The sequence below is a fragment of the Ceratosolen solmsi genome, unplaced genomic scaffold (assembly GCF_000503995.2).
Source record: "Ceratosolen solmsi marchali unplaced genomic scaffold, CerSol_1.0 scaffold1, whole genome shotgun sequence".
NCBI classification, from domain to species: domain Eukaryota; kingdom Metazoa; phylum Arthropoda; class Insecta; order Hymenoptera; family Agaonidae; genus Ceratosolen; species Ceratosolen solmsi.
This window is the reverse complement of record NW_011948415.1, coordinates 14,516,664-14,528,413: the sequence shown is the minus strand read 5'-3', so window position 1 is coordinate 14,528,413 and position 11,750 is coordinate 14,516,664. Positions and strand designations below refer to the sequence as shown.

General features: G+C 29.7%; 4 protein-coding genes across 4 annotated transcripts in view; 3 read left to right on the top strand and 1 right to left on the bottom strand.

Moving 5' to 3' along the window:
- The window catches only part of LOC105359097 (ankyrin repeat domain-containing protein 13D), a 5,297-nt gene extending 1,643 nt beyond the window's left edge, over positions 1 to 3,654 (top strand). The window contains exons 4-14 of the mRNA XM_011495576.1: positions 5 to 13; positions 108 to 153; positions 231 to 374; positions 1,246 to 1,426; positions 1,498 to 1,720; positions 1,968 to 2,096; positions 2,223 to 2,373; positions 2,451 to 2,612; positions 2,689 to 2,789; positions 2,870 to 2,958; positions 3,306 to 3,654. Of these exons, the coding sequence (XP_011493878.1) occupies positions 5 to 13; positions 108 to 153; positions 231 to 374; positions 1,246 to 1,426; positions 1,498 to 1,720; positions 1,968 to 2,096; positions 2,223 to 2,373; positions 2,451 to 2,612; positions 2,689 to 2,789; positions 2,870 to 2,958; positions 3,306 to 3,543 (1,473 nt within the window). The 3' untranslated portion in view covers positions 3,544 to 3,654. The remainder of the gene's footprint in view (positions 1 to 4; positions 14 to 107; positions 154 to 230; positions 375 to 1,245; positions 1,427 to 1,497; positions 1,721 to 1,967; positions 2,097 to 2,222; positions 2,374 to 2,450; positions 2,613 to 2,688; positions 2,790 to 2,869; positions 2,959 to 3,305) is intronic.
- A 369-nt stretch (positions 3,655 to 4,023) lies between these two features.
- On the bottom strand, positions 4,024 to 5,499 carry mip40 (Myb-interacting protein 40). The gene is made up of 5 exons (XM_011508164.1): positions 5,335 to 5,499; positions 5,082 to 5,217; positions 4,798 to 5,013; positions 4,520 to 4,703; positions 4,024 to 4,450 (listed from the first exon to the last, which is right to left on the bottom strand). The coding sequence occupies exons 1-5, from the start codon at positions 5,402 to 5,404 to the stop codon at positions 4,283 to 4,285; spliced, it is 774 nt and encodes a 257-aa protein (XP_011506466.1). The 5' UTR covers positions 5,405 to 5,499; the 3' UTR covers positions 4,024 to 4,282.
- A 638-nt stretch (positions 5,500 to 6,137) lies between these two features.
- Positions 6,138 to 8,699, top strand: LOC105359096 (SET and MYND domain-containing protein 4-like). Its single transcript, XM_011495575.1, has 6 exons — positions 6,138 to 6,254; positions 6,402 to 7,497; positions 7,579 to 7,859; positions 7,967 to 8,137; positions 8,216 to 8,356; positions 8,429 to 8,699. The coding sequence occupies exons 2-6, from the start codon at positions 6,450 to 6,452 to the stop codon at positions 8,681 to 8,683; spliced, it is 1,896 nt and encodes a 631-aa protein (XP_011493877.1). The 5' UTR covers positions 6,138 to 6,254; positions 6,402 to 6,449; the 3' UTR covers positions 8,684 to 8,699.
- Positions 8,700 to 9,436: 737 nt separating this feature from the next.
- Positions 9,437 to 11,394, top strand: LOC105368965 (26S proteasome non-ATPase regulatory subunit 5). The gene is made up of 2 exons (XM_011508163.1): positions 9,437 to 9,776; positions 9,876 to 11,394. The coding sequence occupies exons 1-2, from the start codon at positions 9,595 to 9,597 to the stop codon at positions 11,206 to 11,208; spliced, it is 1,515 nt and encodes a 504-aa protein (XP_011506465.1). The 5' UTR covers positions 9,437 to 9,594; the 3' UTR covers positions 11,209 to 11,394.
- Positions 11,395 to 11,750: the final 356 nt, after the last annotated feature.

Here is an 11,750-nt window from a genome sequence, read left to right as displayed (position 1 = left end):
CAAGCTTAAGCAGGTGAATTTTGGGAGTTTTTATTTTATACGCGGAGGTGTATCCATGGTACTCCGTGGGCAACCGTCGAAATGATATAAAATTTGATTGCTTTTAGGCACCAGACTTTTACGTAGAAATGAAATGGGAATTTACCAGCTGGGGTTAGTTGTTGAGACGAATCAATGTACTTTACTAAGTGCGTAATTAAGCGTGTAATATTTTCAATGTAATGTTACAGTTCCTCTTGCTTCGCGTATGTGTCCAAGCGATACCTATAAAGTTTATAAACAGGGCAGCAATGTTCGCATCGACACTACATTATTGGGTTTTGACCACGACAATTGGCAACGTGGCAATCACAGCTATGTTTTTAAAGGGCAAAGTAAGTAGCGATAATTTAAGTCAAATTTTTATTTAATATCAATTTCAGATGCCAGCTTTATTTATAATTATTACTATAGATGTTTCTTTTAGGTTAAATTTACATTATTTAAACCGACGAATATTCACTATGTAGAGTTACTGTCATTATTATTATTGCTGTTATTAATAGTAATAACGATAGCGTCAGTCGTCAATATTTAAATTATTTATAATTTGTATACTAACGAAGTCTCGCAGAAAGATTAAGAATACCTCTTATAATTGATTTTGTATTTATGATAATCTTTTTAAGGTATCGGTATCTACTATGATGCTATCGAAAAACCTATCAATGTCTTTTCGAGAGAAAAAAAAGAACAAAACAACAAAATAAAAAAGAAATAATATAAAGATTAAAATAATAAATGAATTAATGCATATAGCAAAATGATTCAATTATAAATCTGTTTTTTTTTTGTTTTTATTCATTTATACTGATAAAAAAAAAATATATTTCACACTATTTAATCTACATTCTATTCAATTTATTACATATAATTTATTATTAGTGCAACAAGTGCAAAGTGTACCAATGGCTATTAGATGTGTACGCAGTTATGTGTTCAGCATGCAAAATGATGATTCAGGTGAATTTTTACACCTTGTAGATTGGTTATAGAACCACTTGTATTTTTGAATTTGCTTTAATATTATACTAATAAATAGTTAATTAATAGTTACGAAACTATAGCTGCTACCAAAACATGTAAAATGTTGTGAAAATTGTATGAAAGATTTTATTTGTATTTAGCTAAATAAATTACATTTTCTACATATAGAATGGAAAGTTGCTCGAGGTAAATTATTGCTCATTAAGCATTTGCTTCTAGATGATGGTGCTACAATAATGGAGGTAGATCATGAAACTAAAAAAGTCTATGTAGAGCATATGAAACTTCTTAGTAATGATAATATACATTTAATGGAGCCATCGGAGGAAGGTATTTTAGCCCGATTAACAAATCCAATTGTAACAACTTATATAGATACTGAAAAAATAAGCTTTGAAAGGTAACGTCGTTAATCCTTATTGAATTATAATTTACATGGCATTAATCGTAATAGTTTGATTTTTATTTAAGAAACAAGGCAGGATTGTGGGGTTGGCGATCTGACAAAAGCGAAGTGGTGAATGGGCACGAGTGTAAAGTATTTAGTGCCAGTAATGTAGAATTAATAACGAAAACAAGGTTAGAACATCTTTCAGAAGCAGATAAAATGAGGGCCAAAGCACCTCGTCTTACGTTACAATCGATCTTTGGTATCGCTGAACAGACGCAAGAAGAAGGTGCCACTGCAATTAATGTAATTATATTTGAATAAATATTACTCTCATTTTATGAGTAGGACTAGTTCCTTAGGTTCTTTAGCTTAGTACAATTCATATTTGATTTTTTCATTTTGTTGCGGATGAATTTGTAAACAAAATAAGTAAAAGGAGATATAATTTTGAAAATACGTTTGTAAAAAGATTTTAAGACTTACTAGGTAAAAGTTAGTCATTTTCTTAATATTCGTAGATTAATCATCTATTTTATTCGTTAAATTTTAGGAAGAAATTACAAACATTACCAATCCTAGTAACGTGACACCCGAGGAATATTTTGATCCTCAAGTTGATCTAACTAGCAGAGACATTGGCAGACCAAAGGAAATCACTACGAAAGTGCAAAAATTTAAGGTACGAACAGAAATATTTCGAAACAACGAAATCCCCAACCAAATTTATCAATATAATCAATAATAAACTGTAATTATATATATTTTTTGTAAATAATATGCAAGTTATATATCTTTAAATATTTAGGCCACTCTATGGTTAAGCGAAAAGTATCCACTCAGTCTTCAAGAACAAATTATGCCAGTCGTTGATCTCATGGCCATAACTAGTTCACATTTCGCTAAATTGAAAGATTTTATACAAATGCAATTACCGTCGGGATTCCCTGTCAAAATAGGTACCTTATTTATACTGAATTAAAAATCTTAACAATTTTAGCCGTATTTTATTCAATATTCAATACCCAAATTTTAGAGATACCCCTGGTCCATATTTTAAACGCAAGAATAACATTTGGAAATATCTTCGGACTAGACCAAGAAGTGCCGCACGTTATTCGTGTAGAAGAAGCAAATCGATTAACTTGTCTTGTAGACGATATGTGCTTTGAAATTCCAACAGGATATAAAAAACTAGGTAGTTATATTTTGTTTGTATTGATGCTCATTGAATGCTCGTGTGAATTGAATATATATAATTTTTAAACGATTAGGCGCTGAAGTAAGAACGCAATTTAGCATCGAACAAGAAGATGATTTATTACAATTTGCAATACAACAAAGTCTTCTCGATGCTGGTAGTGAACGAGATGAGGTAAGATATCGATTAAACATTGGACAAATTTTAGGATAAATGGGCGCAGGTCTAAAGCATTTTAATATTAAAATGTATAGGTGGACATATGGGAGGCTCTAAAAGCACAAAAACCTTCGCGTCCATCCACACCCAATATAAGTGCAGAAGAAGAGAAGCATCTCCAAAGGTAGGAGAAAACTGCTTTTACTTTATAACTATATTCTTAGATGTTTACAATGATTTTTCAATAATTCATTTTGCATGTTTTCTATCCTGTCAAACTAATAACACATAGGCAGGTAGGTTACACAAGACTCTTATGACAAAAGCAATACTATTAATACAAAACTGTAAAAATTTTTAATCGCCTAAATATCCTGCATAATATTGTGTAATTATTTGTTATTAGAGTAGAATGCCGTTGATTGATTAATTGATTCTGATTTTTTATGTTTGCATTTAATAGCTTATAACTAAGGACTTTTAGGTTTAATCACAGCGATCCAGTAATAATAGTTAACTATATTTGAATAGAGCGATCCAAGCAAGTCTGGAACTGTATCAAGAAACGGTAGGTGAATGCAGCAGAGAAGGTAGTAGCAGTGCCGGGGGATCGAGCGACGCGACTAACGAGTCATTGAGCAGAGCAGCGGAGGAACTAAGATTGGTGTTAAGACTTTCTGAGCAGCAACAAATAGAAGAAGAGCAACGTCGACTTCTCGAAGAAGAGACATTTAGACAAGTTCTAGAACTTTCGCTTACTGATAAGTGAATTTTTTTAATTTTTCCAAGCTTAGGGATATACACAATAAGTGGCGCGCGCAGCACTCCTGATAAAATAATTTGAAAAATCTTCCAGCTGTGCTTCAAGTGAAATAAAGGATTCAATACAATTTTTTCATAAACTGTAGAGAAGGTTAAGTAAATTATAATATGCAAGAAATATTTGTTATAAACTTTACAAGTATATTGTATGGTTAGAGAATGTGAGAATGATATAAGTTAGTGAATATATATATATATATAATTGATTTAAATTATGTTATTTATTTCTTAGCTACCTTTTATATGAGACGATAGCATTAATTTTTAATGCACTTGGCAGTGAACTCTTGTAAAAGATCTCAAATAAACCATCTTGATTGTCGCAAGATTTTTTTTTGCCATAAACCAATCATAAGAGGTATATAAATGAATCCTATTCTTTGAAAGTATAAAATAAGTTATAAAATTGTCAATATTTCAAATAAAATGCTTTTAATTCTCAAATATTTATTTTCTCATTTTATTAATATCCTAACTTAAATATAGACATTTAATTACAAGCTTAGTAATCCATACCATAAATTACATTTCATTGCCTTGATGTATAATTAAAAATGGTATATCATTATTATTTTTATTATTACAAGAATTCGCTTTAATCGAATTCCGATTGAGCTCTGAAATATATATTTTAAAATATTACTCATTACTTTAATTAATTATCATTGTTTTAGGATTTCACTGAATTAATATATAAATGAAAACCTTTTGAATATTGTGCTTAAAATGGTTGCACTTTCGGAAAAACGTTGTTCGTTTTTGTGAGCTTGTTGATGCCACTTTTTACGAACTGCAACCCAATGTTCTCTGTGTTCTTTCATTAATAATTCACGAGATTTTAATGTCTGCCCTTCCTAAATTAAAAATGAAAATTTATCATAATCGAACGGAATTATTACAACTTCTCTCTTTCTATTACTTACATAATCTAAATCGAGCTTCTCTTTATCAATGATAATTGGAGATGGGATTCGATTTCTTGGAAGAGCTTCTTCACTAGGTAATGGTGGTGGCAGAGAGTTGATATCTCGAATTTCTCCATTAGTATCGAACATATTACCAACACTATTAAATTCTGAAATTATGTCTGGACTTGGACTTCTAGCTCTAATTAATTAAAATACTTTATTAGTCAAATTAATTACTTTTGAACAATTGATATATATATTTTCTTTCTTCGTATTAATCGTCATAAACTTACTTTGGCACTAGATTAGGATTTCTTGGCTGATTGGCCATCCATGCTCTGCAAATTGGATATAAAGGGGTATCTTCTTGAAATTGTGCAAGATCTACACTTCTGTCAAATAACTTCATAACATACGTATGGTGAAATGCAGAATCCATATGCATTTGTCGCCTTCTCTTCATTTTGCGAACTTGACTTTGTATTTGTTTTGGTCGATAAGTTGGATCTCTAAGCAAAGATAAACAAACAAATAAATATTAAAAATCTGCATATTATGAGAATGGTCGAATATTTACATTTTTTTCGGTGTTACTCTATATTCGTTTGAACCAGATTCATCGCCAGAATCCGCGGATGACCCTTCATCGCTGTGATGCAATAATTCTCGTAAAGCCCCTCTAAATCGATCTCGAGCCATAAGAACGTTTCTATCTGTCCGTGAAAAACAAAAATTCCATCTGATATAATGCGCATAAATATTCAAGTTTTAAATAAAACAATACTTTAAACAAAACACATATGGAAATGTTTAAGCGTTCTACGTTTTACCGATTTCATCTTTTACTTCTATTTTAATTAGATCTGGAATGGAAGGTGGAATTCCTCTCTTTTTACCCATTCTGGTTCATGTAATTATTTAAAATTGAATTAATAAAACAAATTTCTTTAAATGACTCCGATAGGTTATTTGTGTACACAAAACTGTGTTGACGGATCAAATATAGTTGAAACTAGTGATTTTGCCTCCAAAAAATCAAGATTCGAAGTTCCCTAGTGTGGATGCACTAATCAAATTTTAATTACTTTAAGACAAGAGCGGCGAGCATTATTTGTCAACAATAAATTAACAGAAATCAATAATTATTACTAATAATGCTCAATAATTTTTGATAATATTTCCATTTAAATTAAGAAAGCTTCGTTAAAATGTTTTAAAATGATACATACATACATACTACTTTCCTTCATTATTACTGTGTTATAATAAATTTATTTATTAAATTTTTGATTATGTTGCATAACTTTATAAATAACACTTTTTATTATTAAAGTAATTGTATTGAAGTATTGAAAATTTTTTGCGTTATGTTTAAGTCAAATGAAGATGTAAAATTGTTATTTCAAAGACCATATATCTATGACAAGAACAATAAACAAATTATAGTTAGTTCGATCGTTTCATAAATAATTATCTTAGAATTTTTATTTTTTATCATATTTTGACGTCAATAATCATAATATGATATAAATAATGCACAAACATTTTGTATTTGCGTTAAATTTTTTTTATAAAGTCAAAAATTTATCTCTAGGAATTTTAATGTACTTCAGTTGGCGACAGAAAGGAAAGTTACAGATTGCGTACGTTATTTTAAAAAAAATTCATTTTTAAAAAATTGATTCGAATTCAAACAACAATTTGCCATTGTCTCATATATTATTTATTTATCACTTATTGTTTAGTACAGGTATTTATTAAATAAACTGTATTCATTTATAAGATTCAAATATTCTTTCGATATTTATCATAAATTTAATTTATGTTATATTATAAATTTTAAAAAATTAACAATTAAAGTAAATCAATTAATTTATAAAATTCTTTTCATGTACAGATAGAAGGTTTTCTCACAAATTTTAAAGAAGATTTTATTTTATCAAGTATGTTACCACCAGAAAAACTTCTTTCGTGTTTAAAATTAGATGGATTGATAGAAGAATTGGAAAGAAAAACTGACTTTGAATTAAGAATACAAATAACATTGCAAGCAATAGAAAATGTTTTACCGCTAGATATAGAATGCGAAACAAAGAATACCGAAGAGGCAAAGATTTTAAAAACAAATGCAGATAGATTATTTGTCAAAGAAAAAGGTAGAGTTAAGCCATTGCTACAGTCTTTCAAACTATATTCTAAAAGTATAGCTAAAGCAGAGGCGTCATCCGCAGTAATTGGTCAAACTTATGCAAATAGATCGGCTATTTTGTTTCATTTGAACAAATATGATGAATGTATAAAAGATATTGATATAGCATTAGAACTTAATTATCCAGATCATTTGAAGGCAAATTTGCTTAGACGAAAAGCTAAATGTTTAAAAATATTAGGTAACGTAGAAGCGGATGATATCTGTGAAGAAGCGAGGCTTTGGCTAGAGAATGTGTGTTTGAGCGATGAGAAGAAAGAGAAACTTGAAGCAAAAATCAATAACACTACAAATGAGTGTGAAAATTTAACATCAAAGCTAGAAAATTATAAAACAGAACAAATAAATTTGCCACAAATGATATCCCATCCAAATATTCCTTCAGCTTCTAATGCTATTGATATAATGTACAATAAGGATTTAGGAAAACATTTAGTTGCAAATCGTGATATTGATGCGGGAGAGATTCTCATTAATGAGAAACCTTATACATCATTTTTAAGCCATCAAAATATTTATACGCACTGCTCTTATTGCTTTGTTAGAGCGTGGAATAGCATACCATGCGAACATTGTCCTCTTGCTATGTATTGTTCGAAAGAATGCAGAAGCAGGGCCTGGAAACAATATCATGATATTGAATGTCCTATAAAGGGATACTTTCTGGGTATGCGAATGAATGAATTGGCACCAATTAGTTTAAAACTTACAGTATTAGCTGTAAGAGAAAGTGGAAGTATTAAAGAACTGAGAAAAAATTTAGAACAGATTGATAATTGTCAAGGTAATGCTACTACTATAGATTAATCGATTGCAAAATTTAATATAATATATGATGGTTTTATCATGTTTTAAAATATTTTAGATTACTTAATGAAAAGTTACACAGGTGATGGAATATATTGTAGTGATAAGTATAAGCCTTTGTACAATTTTGTAACACACGAGGATAAAAGAAAAAGCTATGAAATTTTAACATTATCGCTAAATGCTGCATTTATTTTATATTATATGTTTACACTTACATCTTTCTTTGGAAATACTGAGGATAAAAGAATATCAGAACTGTATCAAAATGAGGATGCAATGTTTATTGGCAAGCTACTAGCACAACATTTCATGTCAATTCAAATGAATGATCACGAGGTATTTTATAAACGAATGCATTTTGCATTATGATATATTAATTGAATTTGCCTATAGTTTAAACTTGATTAATTCTACGGGTAACGCATATAAAATCTAATTCACAGTTTTCCGAACTTCGAAACGAGGAATTTTGTAGAATTGGTTCTGTTATTGGTTCTGTTACAAGCCTTCTTAATCATAGTTGTAATCCTAATGTAAGCAGATGCTCAGTTTTAAATAATAACAATATGCAACAAGTAGTTTATGCATTACATCCTATTAAAAAAGGATCGGAGGTAAGTACTGTCAGCTTATAGTAAATGAAACTCTTCTTTATTTAATATTACTTTAATAATATTATCAATCTGTTTAAGATCTTAGATGATTATGGTTGTCATTTCTGTTATACATCAAAGTCGGAAAGAGATAAATTGTTAAAGAAATATCATATTAAATGTCATTGTCAATCCTGTACTGAAAATTGGCCATTATTTGACGAATTACCTTCTATACTTGTATGTATGAATAAAAATTATCAATATACGAAAATAGGCTTTTCATTTTAATTAAATTTTCAATGCTCGTAGAGAATTATCGATGATAAAGAGGAAAAAGTTGAAGTTTCAAGAGCAATTGTTAGAAGTAAGGATCAGCAGAGAAAAGTTTTTGAGATAGGCCTTGATAAGTATACTGGAAATAAAGCGGACATACTGAAATCTTTAGCTAATTCTATTTATATTCTTTATCAGAGTACAGAAGCACCCTCTAAGGAATATTTTGAACTTCTAGAGCTATTTCAACAGACATTCAATCAAATTTATGGCTATAAATTTGAGCTCTAACGCGTTAAATAATTCTATTTAAAAGATATTTTATTGAGTTGAAATTTTTAATTTTTTAATTGAAAAATAATCATTGTCGCACACATTGAAATTTTACTTTACGTTAAGTATATAAAATATTTATTTATTGTTTATGATTTTAATGACTAATTGAAAATTATTATTAATAATTGTAATATGAAAAGTATCAATTTTATCATAATTTTATTTTTAATATTCAATGAAGAATATTTTCACATTTGACTATTTATTTTTCATATTTCACTTACATTATGAATTTTATAAAAATTACAAAAGTTCATTTATTTATTTATTTATGAAACTTGTCAATAAATATTCGCACTATTTAATTTTAATATTTTATACTAAACGTTTTAATAGATTGTATTTTAAGTTCACACTTTGGTTGTATCAATTTTTTAAAGGCACATTATTTCACGTTTATAGAATTGTTCTATTCGTTTAAATGCATTCGTTATCGTTGATAAATAAAAATTATCAAATTTTTAATATTTTATTAAGATAATGATTTATCATTTGCCCTATTAATAATTATCTATTTTTCAAATGGCTTAAAATTCGATTATCCATTAAAGATTTTGTATCAATATGAATATCAAAGACTTTGAAGTTAACGTTAAATTTTACATAAAATTCGTAAAAATTAATGAAACTGACCGAACAATGTTGCTAAGAAAAGTTCAATCTGCTCGTCGAAAATTGCGCGCCGCTAAGATACATTCAGAGCTTCGCCGCTAGGAAAGTCTTCATCGAATTTTTCTTGCATCTTCATTTTATCGACATTATTTTAACAATCTTTCGTTTCATCTTATCTCTGGTGATAGGCAAAGGTAGCAACATAAAGTTTGAACTTTTGTTTACGAATAAAAGTTACCGAGTCATTGTTGAGAATGGCGGAGTGGTTTTTAGCGAAGATAAATAGCTTCGGCAATTTGGATGACGTGCAGCAGAGGGAAGAGATATTAACAGAGCTCAAAATAAAATTTGCAAAATTAAGCCCCGAGGAGTCGTCGGAAATTGTTAGGAATTTGGATCTGAGCAAGTTGTTTTCTCAACTAACCTCCAATGACAAGTATGTAGTTCAAGAGAAAGCTGTCACTCTAGAACAAATATATTAATTTCGCGTGAAATTGGCATATTGTGAATAATTTTATAAAATTTTTATTTACAGAGAGGTTGTGGAACAAGTGTGCGATGCCCTTAATATAATCTTACATGGTTCTGAGGCGGGTCAAGTTTTATGGCGCTACACATCAGAAATATACGGGATTTTGTCGCATAAATTGCCATACGTGAAAGAATTTGCGCTGCAAGAAATTCTGAGAGTTGCATCTGATCCAAACAGCTTGCCTCAGTTGTTATTAAAACTTGATTTACTTACAGTTGTTACAGAAACGGTAGCGGACGAGAATCTGGGTGTTGCCGAGCACGCGATAAATGTTTTGAAAAAAATTGGTCAAAACGAGGAAGGGTTAAAAATATTATATTCTGGCGTGCTATTACGATCAATAGCCAAATTATTATCTCTCAACGATATCGTAAAGTTTCGAGTTTATGACATAATAGTCGACATCGCTAAAAACAGTAAAAATGGTCTTGCCGTATCTGTGAACTCTGGCTTCTTGCAAAGTCTTATTTCCAATCTTAACGACGACGATATCTTAATACAATTGAATGCATTGGAGACATTAACGGAATTAGCATCGACTAAAGTGGGATTAGACTTTTTGGAACAAAATCAAGTCTTGCAGCAATTGGCTGAGAAAATAGCTCGAGCCCACGAAACGCCACTTTCAAATTTATTAATACCAGGGCTTATGAAATTCTTTGGGAATGTAGCACAACTGTGTCCCGATGAAATATTTTCCAGATATCCCGTTGTTATATCTGCACTTTTTGAAGTCATTGAGAGCGAAGATCAAACTATTTTGGCAATCGCGTTAGATACGCTTGGCCATGTTTCGTCCTCGGTAAAAGGAAAATATGCCCTTCAAAAGTTAGGAAATGCTATGCCTTCCGCATTAAAGAAAATGTCAGAAATAATTAAAAAAATGCCTTCCGAGCTTAGAGTACGAGGCTTAAATAATTTAACGCATATTCTCAGTATAAGTAAGCCAGAACAGGACAATAGGATATTATCGCTCATTAAGTCATGGTTCGATTCACTTGGTGACGAACCACTGAAGTTGATTGTATCTTTATCTAAGCAACCTTTCGCGGATATTAGACAAGCGAGTCTTGAAGTTTTGCATGTAATTGCATCTCAAGAGTGGGGTCAAGAATACATTGCTAATTATCCAGGACTAGTTGAATTTCTCCTAGATAGAAGCGTCGAATCATTTAAAAAGTGTAAGGAACTAAAATTTGAAATTGTGGAAAGTCTGGCGGAATCGGTGCCAGATATATTTGATGCTCAGACGATGCAAAGATTCAATAAGTTCATTAACGAGGGACCATTTTACATTAATACAATTACTGATATCGCTGTCGATGGTGTTTCATAATATTCTATCCATAATTCTAAAATAGATGATTGTTTCAATGATATAGTGGGCATTTGCAACTGGCTCATTAAGTTATAATACATTTTCAGAAAATTCTAAAAGAAGCCTATAACAATACAAACAATATGCTTTGTAAAATTCACAATACAGCTTTATGTAAATAAAGTTGACAGCCTTCTAAATTTATTATCAATATTGTTCATTTGTTGATTTGCCAAAAATGTATCGACTGTACAGAAAGAAAGATATTCTTTTGCAATCAAATTTTATTTATTATTTATTATTTATGTATTTTAGCTCGGATCTATTTCATAACTATTTGTAAACCCTATTGGAAAACTGTATTAGATGAAAAAAAAAAAGTAAAACGAATTCTCTCTATTTATCTTTCCCTCTCTTTATTGTTTCTGTTTCTTTCTTTTTTTCATTTTTTTTTTTTATATATTCATTCATACATTCAGCACAATTATTTATAAAATAAATATGTGATTATTTATTGTACATTTAATCAATATTTATATCCTTGTTTATCATTTGTCCAT

Bases quoted from the DNA above. Each gene is read 5' to 3' on its own strand.
- LOC105359096 (XM_011495575.1), top strand. From the start codon at position 6,450: ATGTTACCACCAGAAAAACTTCTTTCGTGTTTAAAATTAGATGGATTG. The intron at 7,860-7,966 runs GTATTTTATAAA...TCTAATTCACAG, and splicing joins TTCAAATGAATGATCACGAG to TTTTCCGAACTTCGAAACGA. The intron at 8,357-8,428 runs GTATGTATGAAT...CAATGCTCGTAG, and splicing joins ACGAATTACCTTCTATACTT to AGAATTATCGATGATAAAGA.
- mip40 (XM_011508164.1), bottom strand. From the start codon at position 5,404: ATGGGTAAAAAGAGAGGAATTCCACCTTCCATTCCAGATCTAATTAAA. The intron at 5,014-5,081 runs GTAAATATTCGA...ATCTTTGCTTAG, and splicing joins AGAGTAACACCGAAAAAAAT to AGATCCAACTTATCGACCAA. The intron at 4,704-4,797 runs GTAAGTTTATGA...TTAATTAATTAG, and splicing joins AATCCTAATCTAGTGCCAAA to AGCTAGAAGTCCAAGTCCAG.
- LOC105368965 (XM_011508163.1), top strand. From the start codon at position 9,595: ATGGCGGAGTGGTTTTTAGCGAAGATAAATAGCTTCGGCAATTTGGAT. The intron at 9,777-9,875 runs GTATGTAGTTCA...TTTTATTTACAG, and splicing joins CAACTAACCTCCAATGACAA to AGAGGTTGTGGAACAAGTGT.